The 12599-nt window shown below is 56.9% G+C and overlaps 1 protein-coding gene across 1 annotated transcript; it reads left to right on the forward strand.

The window, feature by feature from the left end:
* On the forward strand, window positions 1725–11982 carry SCN1B (sodium voltage-gated channel beta subunit 1). Its single transcript, XM_018063385.1, has 6 exons — window positions 1725–2099; window positions 3920–4086; window positions 4789–5029; window positions 10450–10591; window positions 11167–11238; window positions 11332–11982. Exons 1-5 carry the CDS (start codon window positions 2060–2062, stop codon window positions 11231–11233), a joined length of 657 nt encoding a protein of 218 aa, XP_017918874.1. The 5' UTR covers window positions 1725–2059; the 3' UTR covers window positions 11234–11238; window positions 11332–11982.

Below are 12599 nucleotides of genomic sequence, written 5' to 3' on the forward strand. Positions count from 1 at the left end.
GCACAAAGGCCCAGACCACAAAGGTGTCTCGTGTCCCTGGCTTCCTCTCCCTCTGCCCCAGGGCCAGCCCCACCCTTGGTTCCTCTTGCCTGGCAAAGTTGGGCTGGGGAGATTCTGGAACTTCACCCTATCTAGAACTGGAGGTCAGGACCTAAAAAGCAACCCTCAGCCAAAAGTTCCTCACTGTGGTCCCGAAAGAGCCCCTGTCCTCATCCTTTTCATTTAGCAGACAAGTTACCTGCCATTCGGGCAGAATTCCAGACCCACCTGAGGCTGCCTGCGTGACCCTAGGCAAGGGAATGGCCCTCTCCCAGCCTGTTTCCCAGTTCGTAAAATGCAGATTAATAACAGAACTTGCTGTATACATGCTTGTGGAGGTAGAAGTGGACCCAGCATATAGCAGGGCTCTAGCACTGGTAGTTATTTATTCACTTGACAAATATTTATTGAGCACCTGCAAGGTGACAAAGGGCTTCCCTGACTGGCTCAGATGGTAAAGAATCTTCCTGCAGTGCAAGAGACCCGGGTTGGACCCCTGGGTTGGGAAGATCCCCTGGAGAAGGGAATGGCAAACCACTCCAGTATTCTTGCCTGGGAAATCCCATGGACAGAGGGAGCCTGGCGGGCTACAGTCCATGGGGTCACAAAGAATCGGACACGACTGAGCAACTAACAACACTTCAAGGTGCCAGGCACAGCTGAAGGTGCTGAAGACACATTGGTGCCCAAGACAGTGTTCTCACCTTGGGGGAGCTTGTTTTCCAGGGTTGGAAGGACAAGAGGTGAATGGAGGAACCATATAAAGAAGAAGAGTATAATGTCAGGTAGTGACAACTGCTATGAGAAAAAAAAAAAAAAAAACCTGGTAAAGGAGGTCAAGTAAGGGGCGGTGGAGGCAGTTTGTTCTGAGTGGACGGAGGGCCTGATGAAGCTGATGTTAGAGCCAAGAGCTGCAGGAGGAAAGGAAGGCAGCCCTGGGGTCACCTAGGGGAAGAGTGGTCCAAGCAGAGGTGAGGAAGGACCAAGGCTCTGAGCTGGGAGTGAGCTTGGTGTGTTGGAAAGAGCACGGGCCTCGACGGCAGTGGGGCAGGGAGTGGGGGGCGCAGGGGGAGGAGTAGAAGATGACGTCAGAGACAGAGGGTAGCGGGGTCACTGAAGGGTCCTCTTCTAGAAACGTGGCACCTCTAGTACCCAGAGCAGAGCAGCCTCTATGGTTTGGATCCAGGGTGTCCCTCCTGCTTGGGAGGGGCCTGGAGTATTATGGGTAGCCCTAGCCTGACACCCCCCAAGCCCACTTGGGTTCCAACACAGTGACCTCAAGGCCCGAGTGCCCGGGGTTCGAGGGGGAGGTCACCAGGAGGTTCCTGCCAGGTTCCCCTGGAGATTCCAGGGGGATGACCTCCATAATTTAAAGTCCGGAGCCCTGCCCTCAAACCGCCCTCCAAGCCCTCTTGTGACTCTGGGGGGTCACTTTTCCCAGACTCCGCATCTGGGGGTCCCCGCAGTCTGGAGGGGCCCGACGCCCAGACCACGCGCCCCACGCCCGAAGCCGCGGTCCCTGCGCCACCACCGGGAGAGGCCGGTGCGGCGGGCGCCTCCCGGGCCGCTGCGGCAAAGGCTGGGCAGCCGCGCCCTCCCCCCGCGGTGATTCATCCCGCCCCCTCCCTCTCCCTCCTCCCTGCCGTGGCCGCCGCCGCCGCCGCCGCCGCTGCAGTGCGCAGGAGACCGCGGCCCGCGCCCTAGCGCGCCCGAGCCGGAGCGGGGCCGGGGTCCGCGCACCTGGCGGATGTGTCCGGCTGCGCGCGCGAACGCAGCAGCCCGAGCAGCGGCCGCCGCCCGCGCGGCGGGGATGCCCGGACGCCGGGCCCCGGGGCTGGGCCCCCGGCGGTAACCGGAGCGGGGGGGCCGCGCCCCCCCTCCCCCATCGCCGGTCCCAGAGCCGCAGCTGCTGCGCCCGCGCGCTCCCGGGGACATTCTAACCGCCGCCGGGTCCCGCCGCCTCTCGCCCGCTATTAATACCGGCGGCCCGGGAGGGGGGCGCAGCGTGCGCAGCGCAGCCATGGGGACGCTGCTGGCCTTCGTGGTCGGCGCCGCACTGGGTGAGTGCGCGGGGGTCGCGCGCGGCAGGGGCACAGCCGGCACACTGGCCGGGCGGCGGGATTCGCTCTCGGGACTTTGGGCCGCGGGCGAGGGCCGTCCCCACCCCATCCCCCGGCCCGGCTAAGTCCGCTTCAAAAGTTGTGCGCGCGGGGAGCGGGGCTCGGGAGGGCGCAGAGGTGCGGGTGGGCGCGAGCGGGCGAGGGCCAGGCTGGCACGGTTCGGCGGCTGCGGGCGCCCAGCCGGGGGCGAGGAAACGCGGAGTCAGCTGCTCCCGGAGAGCCCCGCAGGCTGCAATGTGACACCTACAGCCTCGGGAGGTGGGAGGGGGGAGGCGGCGCCCGGAGATTGAGACGGAGAGACCAAGAGAGAGAGAGAGATACGGGGAGAGATCGAGACGGAAGGGAAGCAGCGGCGAGAGACAGAACTACTCCTGAGTGCTCCGCTGGGAGACTGGGGAGCTGGAAAGTGAGGGGGAAGACAGACAGAGGGGTGCAGAGTGTGCCAGAGAGTTAGGGATCTGAGCGGTGGAGAGAGAAAAACTTGAGCGAGGCAGAAAGAGATGGAGACATAGGTAGATACAGGGAGAGATGGAGTTTTAAAATGACAGGGAAGGGTGCAGGGCGAGATGGAGAGGCCAAGAGAGGGTATCTGAGCCTGAGATACAGATACAAAGCGGGGCCTTCGGAGAGATCCCTGAGAGAGATACAGAGGGGGCGACAAAGACTGAGGCGCTCAGGGAGATGCAAAGAGACAGCAGAGGAGGAGGGCAGAAAAGCCCGATTAATAGAGGAAAGGATGGGGGGGCAAAGGAAAAGCCTCGGAGCTGGAAAGACAGCACGAGCTAGTGAGCAGGAAGGAGGAGGCAGGTAAGAATGAGGATGAGGGACTCAAAGGGACTGGAATCTGCTGGGGATGCGAAGGCCCTGTGGCGGGAAAGAGCTCAGAGTTTTGAGAAGATGATGGGGGTGGGATTGGCTTCAGGAAGTGAGGAGCCTGGGGCAGGAGAAGATAGGAGGGGGTGGATGTCGGGAACTTAGGGGACTGGGGAGCAGGGCTGAAGTGTTTTTCTGCCCTGGATCCAGTGCCCACCTCCTTCTCTGAGGCCTTGGCTTCTCCCAACCCGTTCGTCTGGGGCTGGTTGGTCTTAGAGAGCTGAACACCTTGAACTTCTAACGCCACTGGAATTCTGGTCCCACCACCTAGACACTGCAATACCTTGGACAAGTGGCCTCCTGAGAAAAGGGTACTTGGGTAGCACAGACTCTAAGTTACTGACCACAGTAACAGCCCTGTTGATTGGGGGCATCCAGTGTACCTTGGGCTTCCGGAGTGGCTCAGACAGTAAAGAATCCGCCTGCAATGCAGGAGATCCGAGTTCGATCCCTAGGTCAGGAAGAGCCCCTGAAGAAGGGCATGGCTACCCACTCCAGTATTCTCCATACCTGGAGAATCCCATGGACAGAGGAGCCCGGTGGGCTGCAGTCCAGGGGTTGCAAAGAGTCAGACACGACTGAGCGCACACACAATGTATCAGGTCCCCTGCAGCCTTACCTGCCTTAAAGAACCTGCCCAGCCACCTCCAAAAGAAAGACAATCGTTTCCCTCACTATTCACAGGGGCAATCAGAGAGGATGAGGGACTCAACAAGGGCACATAGCTGGTGGCAGGGCCAAGCTCCGAGCCTGGTTCTGGCTATTCCTGATCGTAATCAAGGGGAACCAGATGGCTTCCAAGGGGCCTGAGAGCTGTCAGCCAGTGAGCCTGGCATTGCCAAGGGTGGTGGGTGCCCCGGCTCGACCTGAGTCCACTGTCCCTGCAGTGTCCTCAGCCTGGGGGGGCTGCGTGGAGGTGGACTCGGAGACCGAGGCCGTGTACGGGATGACCTTCAAAATCCTGTGCATCTCCTGCAAGCGCCGCAGTGAGACCACCGCCGAGACCTTCACCGAGTGGACTTTCCGCCAGAAGGGCACAGAGGAGTTTGTCAAGGTGGGTGGGCTCCTGGCACGGGAGGGTGGGCATCTGTGCGGGAGCTAGTGACGGGGAGCAGGGTTCCGGTTGGGGTTGCGAGTTTGTTTGCACCCAGGTGCCATTTCTGATGACCTGGATCCACATGCCAGCTCCACCAGAACCGGCTGGCGACCTTGGGCAAGCCATTGAACCCCTCTGAATCTTCATTGCCTCCTCTATAAAGAAGGGGGAGCGGGTACTCTCCAGCTCTGAGGCTGGTGTGAGAATTGAGTTCCTGCACCTTGCACACGGTTGTCACAAAATATATGTCATCAGAATTATTTTATACCAGCAAAAAATGCCTCAGATTGTTACCGTGGAACGAAACAGAACTTTTTGACCTCCTTTTCACTCTCTGTGTTTTGAATTGCATAGGAGGGGGTTCCATAAACTTTCTGAGGGCCTGCCAGAGAATTGAAGTCTCCACAGCCAGAACTGGTCTGTCTCTCGCCCTGCCTGGGGAGTGTGTCTGGGGGCCGGGCAAGATGGTAGAGAATGAAGACCAGAAAGGCTGAATGGGGGCTCCGGAGGATGGGCAAGGAACACGTGCAGCAGCGTGTGTGTGTCAGGGCTTGGGCACAGTCTGGGTCCTTTTGTGTCTGTGCATCAGGGCGAGGGGCAGAATAGAGGTCTCGATGGGGCGGGGGTGGCTGGCAGTGACCCCGCGCCCACTGCCCCCAGATCCTGCGCTATGAGAACGAGGTGCTGCAACTGGAAGAGGATGAGCGCTTTGAGGGCCGCGTGGTGTGGAACGGCAGCCGGGGCACCAAGGACCTGCAGGACCTGTCCATCTTCATCACCAATGTCACCTACAACCACTCGGGCGACTACGAGTGCCACGTGTACCGCCTGCTCTTCTTCGAAAACTACGAGCACAACACCAGCGTCGTCAAAAAGATCCACCTTGAGGTGGTGGACAAAGGTGAGTCCGGCCCCCGGGCAGCCAGATGGAGGGACAGATGGCGGAAGTGGGGGCGGATGGACAGGCTGGCTCAGCGCCTGGGCAGCAGGGGGTGGAGGCAACACCTCCCGCCTGGACTGCAGCTCCAGCCCCCACTTCCCTTCAGCCACGGAGAGGTCATGGCGGGCCTGTCCCACGGAAGTGCTGAGTGCAGAGCTGAGCTCTGCCTCCTGCGCTGTGCCTTCTGTCTCAGCCTGAGTATCGTCCTGTAGGAAACAGGCGATAACGGTGTCTCTCTCGGTGTGTCGTTGGAGCCATTCTGATGTCGTGGGGGAAGTGGTGAGGATGGAGTGAGATGCTGGGGGTCCGAGGCTGGTGTGTCTGTCACAGCAGGGCCTCGGCACACGGGGGCCATGGTCGTGGTGCTTCTGATTGTCAACAGCATTAGTCCTGCCCCCCTGTGTCACCTGGGACAGGAAATCAGTGGTGTCACCTGTGGTGGGGCTCCTCAGATTCTACCATATGCGGTCGTCCTGTTTGGATCTTGACTCAACAGATCCATGTTGGGCCCAGGATTCTGTCTCAGATGAGGCCAAGGCTGCAGGTCTGGGGCCACGCTGAGCAGCAAAGATCTAAGGTGTGTTTTGAATCATTTTTCATCATTTCGGCTTCAACTGCTTTGGACTCCTTCCCTGAACCATCTTCTGATTGGGTGTAAATTGGAATTTTCCAGGGCCCCAGGGGCCATTGGCCTAGAGAGTTAGGGAGATATCCCAGACCTTGGGCTTCCAAAGAGGATGGCAGGTGAGTCCTGAGGGGCCATCAGTACATGCCACCATCACGGGCCATGTGCATTGGTGCCCCCCTTCCCCAAGACGGGGGCTGGCCTCATCTTCCTGAATGAAGCCCCTCACTGAATCCTCCCACCCACTATCTGGTGGCTCAGACAGTAAAGAATCTACCTGCAATGCAGGAGTTGCAGGTTCGATCCCTGGGTCAGGAAGATCCCCTGTAGAAGGAAATGGCAACCCACTCCTGTATTCTTGCCTGGGAAATCCCATGGACAGAGGAGCCTGGCAGGCCACATTCTACAGGGTCTCAGAGTCGGACATGACTTAGCAATGAAAAAACAACCCACCTTCTGGTGTAGAGGCTCTTCTTATCCCCATTTTGCAGATGGGGAAACCGAGGCTCAGGGAGGTAAGATTACAAGGCCAAGGTCACAGAGCTGTGACCTGGATTTGAACCCAGCCCAACCTGTATGATTGTTGTTTTTATTCTTGGCATGATTCACTATACTCTGCTGTCAGCCAGAGCCTGTGGGTTCCTGTTGGTAATTAGCATTTTTACGTGCATTAGCAAAGTGATCTAGCAGAATTCAATTCAGGAGACATGTCTGAGCAACTCTTTGGTGTAGGTCACGATGCTGGGTGGGTGGCCACCCACAGACGTCAGTGATGGAGCCCTGCCCTGGTGAGTTGGGTGATGGTGGAGGAGTTGTCAAAAGGACACCCCCAAATATTGTGGCTTAACAAAGTTTGGGCCAGTCCCATCTCCCAAATCTGTGCTCAGGTGAAGGGTCAGGGGGTAGGAAGTTTCCTGGATGCCCTTTGGGCACCCAGGTTCTTTCCATCTTGTGGCTCAGCCGTTGCTCATGATGCTGTCTTCCCCAGCATGGTGGAGACTGGGCTCAGGCATGCCCAGGTCCCAGAAGAGCCTCTATTTTTTTTAACATTATCTACCACATTATACTGCTTCCCAGTATATGTGGGAGGCTTATATTTATGTAATGCAGGACTTATATTTAGTTGGCAGGTGGTGCTAGTAGTAAAGAACCCGCTTGCCAACGCAGGAGACCTAAGAGACTCGGGTTCCATCCCTGGGTTGGGAAGATCCCCTGGAGAAGAGAATAACAACGCTCTCCAGTATTCTTGTCTGGGATATCCCATGGACAGAGAGCCTGGTGGACTACAGCCCATAGGGTCACAAAGAGTTGGACACGACTGAAGTGTTAGCATGCATGGACTTATATTTATGTAATATAGGACTATTTCTGTTATCTTCCCAGAGCCTGTATTTTTTGCACCATCCACCATACCCCAGTGTTTTTTAATCCACCATGTTATAGTACTGCTTTTTTAACCTTACCCATTGTGATATAGTATGTTATGTTATAGAAGGCAATGGCAACCCACTCCAGTACTCTTGCCTGGAAAATCCCATGGACAGAGGAGCCTGGTAGGCTGCAGTCCATGGGGTCGCTAAGAGTCAGACACGACTGAGCAACTTCACTTTCACTTTTCACTCTCATGCATTGGAGAAGGAAATGGCAACCCACTCCAGTGTTCTTGCCTGAAGAATCCCAGGGACGGGCGAGCCTGGTGGGCTGCCGTCTATGGGGTCGCACAGAGTCGGACACGACTGAAGCGACTTAGCAGTAGCATGCTATAGTGTTTTCACATTACCAAACCCCAAACATAACAACAATATTTTTTTAAATTATAATCCATCATCCCAGAGTATTTTTAATATTATCCACCATATTATCATTTTTCTAACCCTTAGCCACCATGCTATATGTTCTAAAATATTATCAGTCATGTCATAGTTTTTAAAAATTTTTATTTGGTATGTATTCAGCATCCTGGCTCGTTTTGTAGTGTTTTTACCATTAGGTGTCCCTCTATGGCGTTTCATTCCCCATTGTATTATTGAATTGTTAGCATCAGTAGCCATTGCTGTCTTCTTTATCACAAGCCACTGTCTTACTGCCATTTCAACATTACCCATCAGTTGGTATTGCCTCCTGGTCATGACCCCTCAGTAATGAACTGAGTCCTTTCCAAAGAAGGGAGCAGTGGGTGCTGGAGATGAGGCCTTCACTGAGCTGGGAGGGGTGCAGAAGATGGTAGGAAGCATCTGGGTGTCTCCCACCAGGGGTGAGGCTGGCATCTGGGGACAGGAAGGCTTATTCTGTCTGGACACACCCAGTAAGAGGGGAGCAGGTGGGGAGGCGCAGTGGTGACTGAGGCTGGCGAGACATCTGGCCTGTAGACGTGCAGGCTGGGGCTTCAGATCTGCCCCTGGGGGCACGCAGGTGAAGCTCTCGGAATATTCAGGGATTTTGAAGAGATCAAAGGCCTTCTCAGAGAAACTGCCTTTGCTCCTGGGTGTGACTGCCCTGTCTCAGTTTCTCATCTGTGAAGTGGGGGGAGGGGACGACAGCCCCGCCTCCTGAGATGTCTGTGGGTTGATGGAGACTGCCCTGGACATGCCACGGCCATTTCCAAGTCTCTCTTTGGCTGCGGGAGCTTCTAAGAGTAGATAAGAGCTCAGACCCTGCAGTCAGTTCCACTTGGAGTTGATTCCTGGCTTTGGGTGCAGTCCTGGCTCTGCATTCTTGCCTGGCACTTTCTCCTCTCTGAAGTGAGGTGAAGTGAAAGTTGCTCAGTCGTGTCTGACTGTGACACCGTGGACTGCAGCCTGCCAGGCTCCTTTGTTTGTGAAATTCTCCAGACAAGAATACTGGAGTGGGTAGCCATTCACAGGGGATCTTCCGTCCGAGGGATCGAGCCCAAGTCTCCTGCATTGCAGGCAGATTCTTTACCTTCTGAGCCACCAGGGAAGTCCTCAGTAAACTTGTCCTGCAGATGGCCTAGAGAGCTGTACCTGCCACCGTCCTAATCTGATTGGGAGAGCAGGATACCAGTTTACTTAATCCATTTGGTTGGTGAGTTCTAGGAGCAGGGGTGAGAATTCTGATGACTGAGTTTTATCCATGCTTGCTTGTGTGTGTGTTCAGTCATGTCTGACTCTTTGTGACCCCATGGACTGTAGCCCAACCACCCGGCTCTTCTGTCCATGAAATTTCCCAGACAAGAATATTAGAATGGGTTGCCATTTCCTACTCCAGGGACTCTTCCCAACCCAGCGATCGAACCCACATCCCTTGTGTCTCCTGCACTGGGAGGCAGATTCTTTACCACTGAGGTTTATCCAACATGTATTCAACTCTGTGCTTCTGGAGGTCAGCTGACATGGGAAGCCTGGACTCTCTGTATCCTTGGGGTTGTTTCAAAGTCAGGGAGATGTTCAGATAAAGAACTCAGGACAGAGCCTGGGCGAGAGCATGCTTTCACCGCAGGAGACACATTCAGGGTATCTCTGGAGTGAAAGAACAAGCGAACAAACAAACGGGTGAGGTGTGGAGTCCTGTCCCCAGCTCCTGCTGCCGGGAAGCAGGGGAGAAGCATCGGACCCTGCACCCCCCTCCCTGTGGCCCAGAAAGCCTTGGTACCATCTGCCTCGGGTGGGGCAGCAGAAAGTGCCCACTCCCAGGGGAGGCGGAAATGGCAACCCGTTCCAGTATTCTTGCCTGGAAAATCCCATGGACGGAGGAGCCTGGCGAGCTACAGTTCATAAGGTTGCAGAGAGTCGGACATGACTAAGCAATGAGCACACACCTAGGGGAGGAAGACCACGTGGGAACAGCGGGGAAAATGAGGTCCCGGCCATCCAGGAGGAGGGGCTGGGGATACGGGGTGGACACCTGCGAAATCCGGCCGAGGACGCCACCATGGGTTTGCGTTCTGGTCCCCCGGCTGAACATGCTCCTTTTACAGTTTAAATTTAGGCTCCGTGAAAGGAAGCTGACATTGGCAAGAGCCAGGGCTGTGGAAAGGAGAGAGGGTTTCCGGAAAACGTCAGCAAATAGCCAGCACTTCGGGAGTGCTGACTGTGGGCACATCCACGCAGGTTACAGATGTTAACTCATTTCCTCTTCCCAGCAACCCTGTGAGAAGGCATGAGTATTATCATCCTTATTTTACGGCAGGGGAAGAGAGGCTCAGAGAGGCGGAGTCATTTGCCTGTGGTCACACAGCAGAGGCAGAGATAAGATCTGGACCCTAACAGTCTGGCTCCAGAGCCCTGCTATTAACTACTGTGCTGTTTCACCCAGTAATAACAGTGATGATATTAATAATAGTAAACATCTATCAGCACTGTTATAAGGGTTTTAAAAGCTTATTTAATTCTCACAACACTCCCATGAAGGAGATACTGTGATTATCAACTTGTTACAGGTGGAGAAATTGAGACACAGAGAGGCTGAGTCACTTGCCCAAGGTCACACAGCTGACAAGTGGCAGAGCCAGGATTTGAACCCGAGCCTTCTCGTTGCAGAGCTTCAGCTCTGGGGCACTTACAATCACCTGCATGACGTGGAGGCATCCTCGAGTTACGCAGGGAGACAGGTTCAGGGCGATCTGAAAGCTCTTCCAAGGCCAGTTATTAAGAACCACAGTAACAATGATGCCTCTAGGGGGAGAGCGGGCCTCATTTGCAGACAAGGCCCAGGGAGGTCAAACCACGCGCCCAGGCTTGCACAGCCAACTCAGGACACACTCAGGCTGCCCCCTGACCCTGCCTGGCCCCTGCAGCCAACAGAGACATGGCGTCCATCGTGTCCGAGATCATGATGTACGTGCTCATCGTGGTGTTGACCATTTGGCTCGTGGCAGAGATGGTTTACTGCTACAAGAAGATCGCCGCTGCCACGGAGGCTGCCGCACAAGAGAACGCGTGAGTGGGGTCCTGAGGAGGGGGAAACAGCCCAGAACGCCTAGTGCTTCCCAGAGGGGAGCATGGGCTGAGCGGGGAGGCGGGTGGGGAAGTGACCCAGGCACCATCTGCCAGTCCTCCCCAGAGGGGACCATTTGGTGCCAGAGATGGGGTGAGGCTGCGATTGGGTCCCCGCCCCTCCGTGCTCAGCCTCTTTTAGCCCCCACCTCTGTTAGGATCCAGAGCTCAGGCCTGGCATCGTCTGCCCCAGAGATACACGACTCTAGGCCCTAGCCCTTTTTTATCTGCCAGGACCCAGGAGTCTGAGACCCCCATTCGCTGCTCCCTCAGACTCAGACCCCAACCCCTTGGCGACCTAGGAGTCTAGGCCCCCAGAACCCCTCCTCCCTCACACTCAGGGCTCCAGACCTCCAGCCTGGGCTCCTCTTGGATCCCCAGGATCCAGCCTGTCACCTCCTCTTCTCTCTGACCCCTGTGCCCCTGGGGAACAGAGACCTCAACCCTCATCAGTCTCCATGGGGGGATGGGCCAGACTGACGATGGGGTCGCTGGACACCTGGCTTTTGCCCCCACAGCTCGGAATACTTGGCCATCACCTCAGAAAGCAAAGAGAACTGTACGGGTGTCCAGGTGGCCGAATAGCCCCGGTAAGGTGGGCGGCCAGGCGGGCAGGGGGCTGGAGAGCCTGGGAGGTGCCAGCTAGCTGTTAGGTTTGTCATGCCCTGTCTCTCCCCTTTCAGGCCCTTGGCTCCGCCTCAAGGAAGAGCCAGCCCCAACGGGGGAACATCCAGGCGAGGTCTGCCCCCGATGGGGGTTGGTCATTCCTGGGCCTCCACAAGCCTCAGAATCCTGCCAACGGAGCCTCCAGGGTGGGAGGGGGCAGGGGGCTTGGCTCACACCCCTAATCCAGCCTTCTTCCTCCTGCCCCATCACCCACCCGCGCCATGCATGATGGCTAAAGCAATACTGCCGCTGCCCCCTACCCTTGCTTCTGCTGCCTGTTTGGGGGGGGCGGTGAGGTGGGGGCAGCGGCTCCGCACCCCTCCTTCTTGCTGATTTGCACACACTGGCCGCTTCGGACACGCACTAACAGGGGCCCAGCGCCTCCCTGCCCCCTCCCCGCCCAGTGGGGCTTGTGATGGCTGGAACGGTTCGGGACAGGGGGTTCCTGGACCCCCACTGCCCAACTTCCCTCCGACCCTGGTGCCATTTCCCCTCCTGCTTCCTCTGGCTGGACCTGGGGTTTCCTCTCCCTGCGATGCACTCTCACCCCAGCCCAACCCACCCTCTCTCACCAGCCTTGGATTGTGGCCACTTAGAAAGGGGCCCATTCAGCCTCGTCTCTCTTTACACAGTAGTTTTGTTCATGAAATAAAGATTCTTGGACTTGATTCACAGTCTCTCGTGAGCCCAGTCACCTTCTACACCCCCTCCAAATCCGAGAGAGTCCCCTGGTGTTTCCGGGGACCCGCCCTCCTGGCCTGGTGACAGGGCCTCTGTGCACACGTTCGGTGGGGGAAGGATGGGGAAGACAGACGAGAGCTGCATCTCGGGCTCGGCACCTGCCTGAAGTCTCAGCGGGTGCAGCCACTTGATACTTGATTAGTGCTGGGGTTCAGGGAGTCATTAGCTCAGCGGAGACCAGGAGTGTCAAGGGAGCCAGACTGGAGGGGAGGAAGCGGATTGGCAGTGGAGGTGGGAGGCGATTAGGGAAGGAGAAAGGGCAGTGAGTGGAGGGGGAGGGACTGGGGACCCTGCACCAGCCTGTCCCCCAGGTGAGGCCGTGGCTCTGAGCGCACGGGTGCGTTGGGCCAGTGGCTGTGTCTGATGGCATAGGGGCAGCCTGTCTGGGGTGAGCAGCTGTGGCCTGACTGAGTCTGGGTGGTGGCTGTCCACAGGTAGTGACCCTAAGTGTCTGGGTGTTTATCCGGCCCTGGGGTCTGACGTCGATGATTCCTGGGCTGCTGGCGGGACAGTGTGTATCTGCCTGTGGACACTTCCGGCCGCT

This window comes from Capra hircus, chromosome 18 (genome assembly GCF_001704415.2).
Source record: "Capra hircus breed San Clemente chromosome 18, ASM170441v1, whole genome shotgun sequence".
In the NCBI taxonomy this organism is placed as follows: Eukaryota; Metazoa; Chordata; class Mammalia; order Artiodactyla; family Bovidae; genus Capra; species Capra hircus.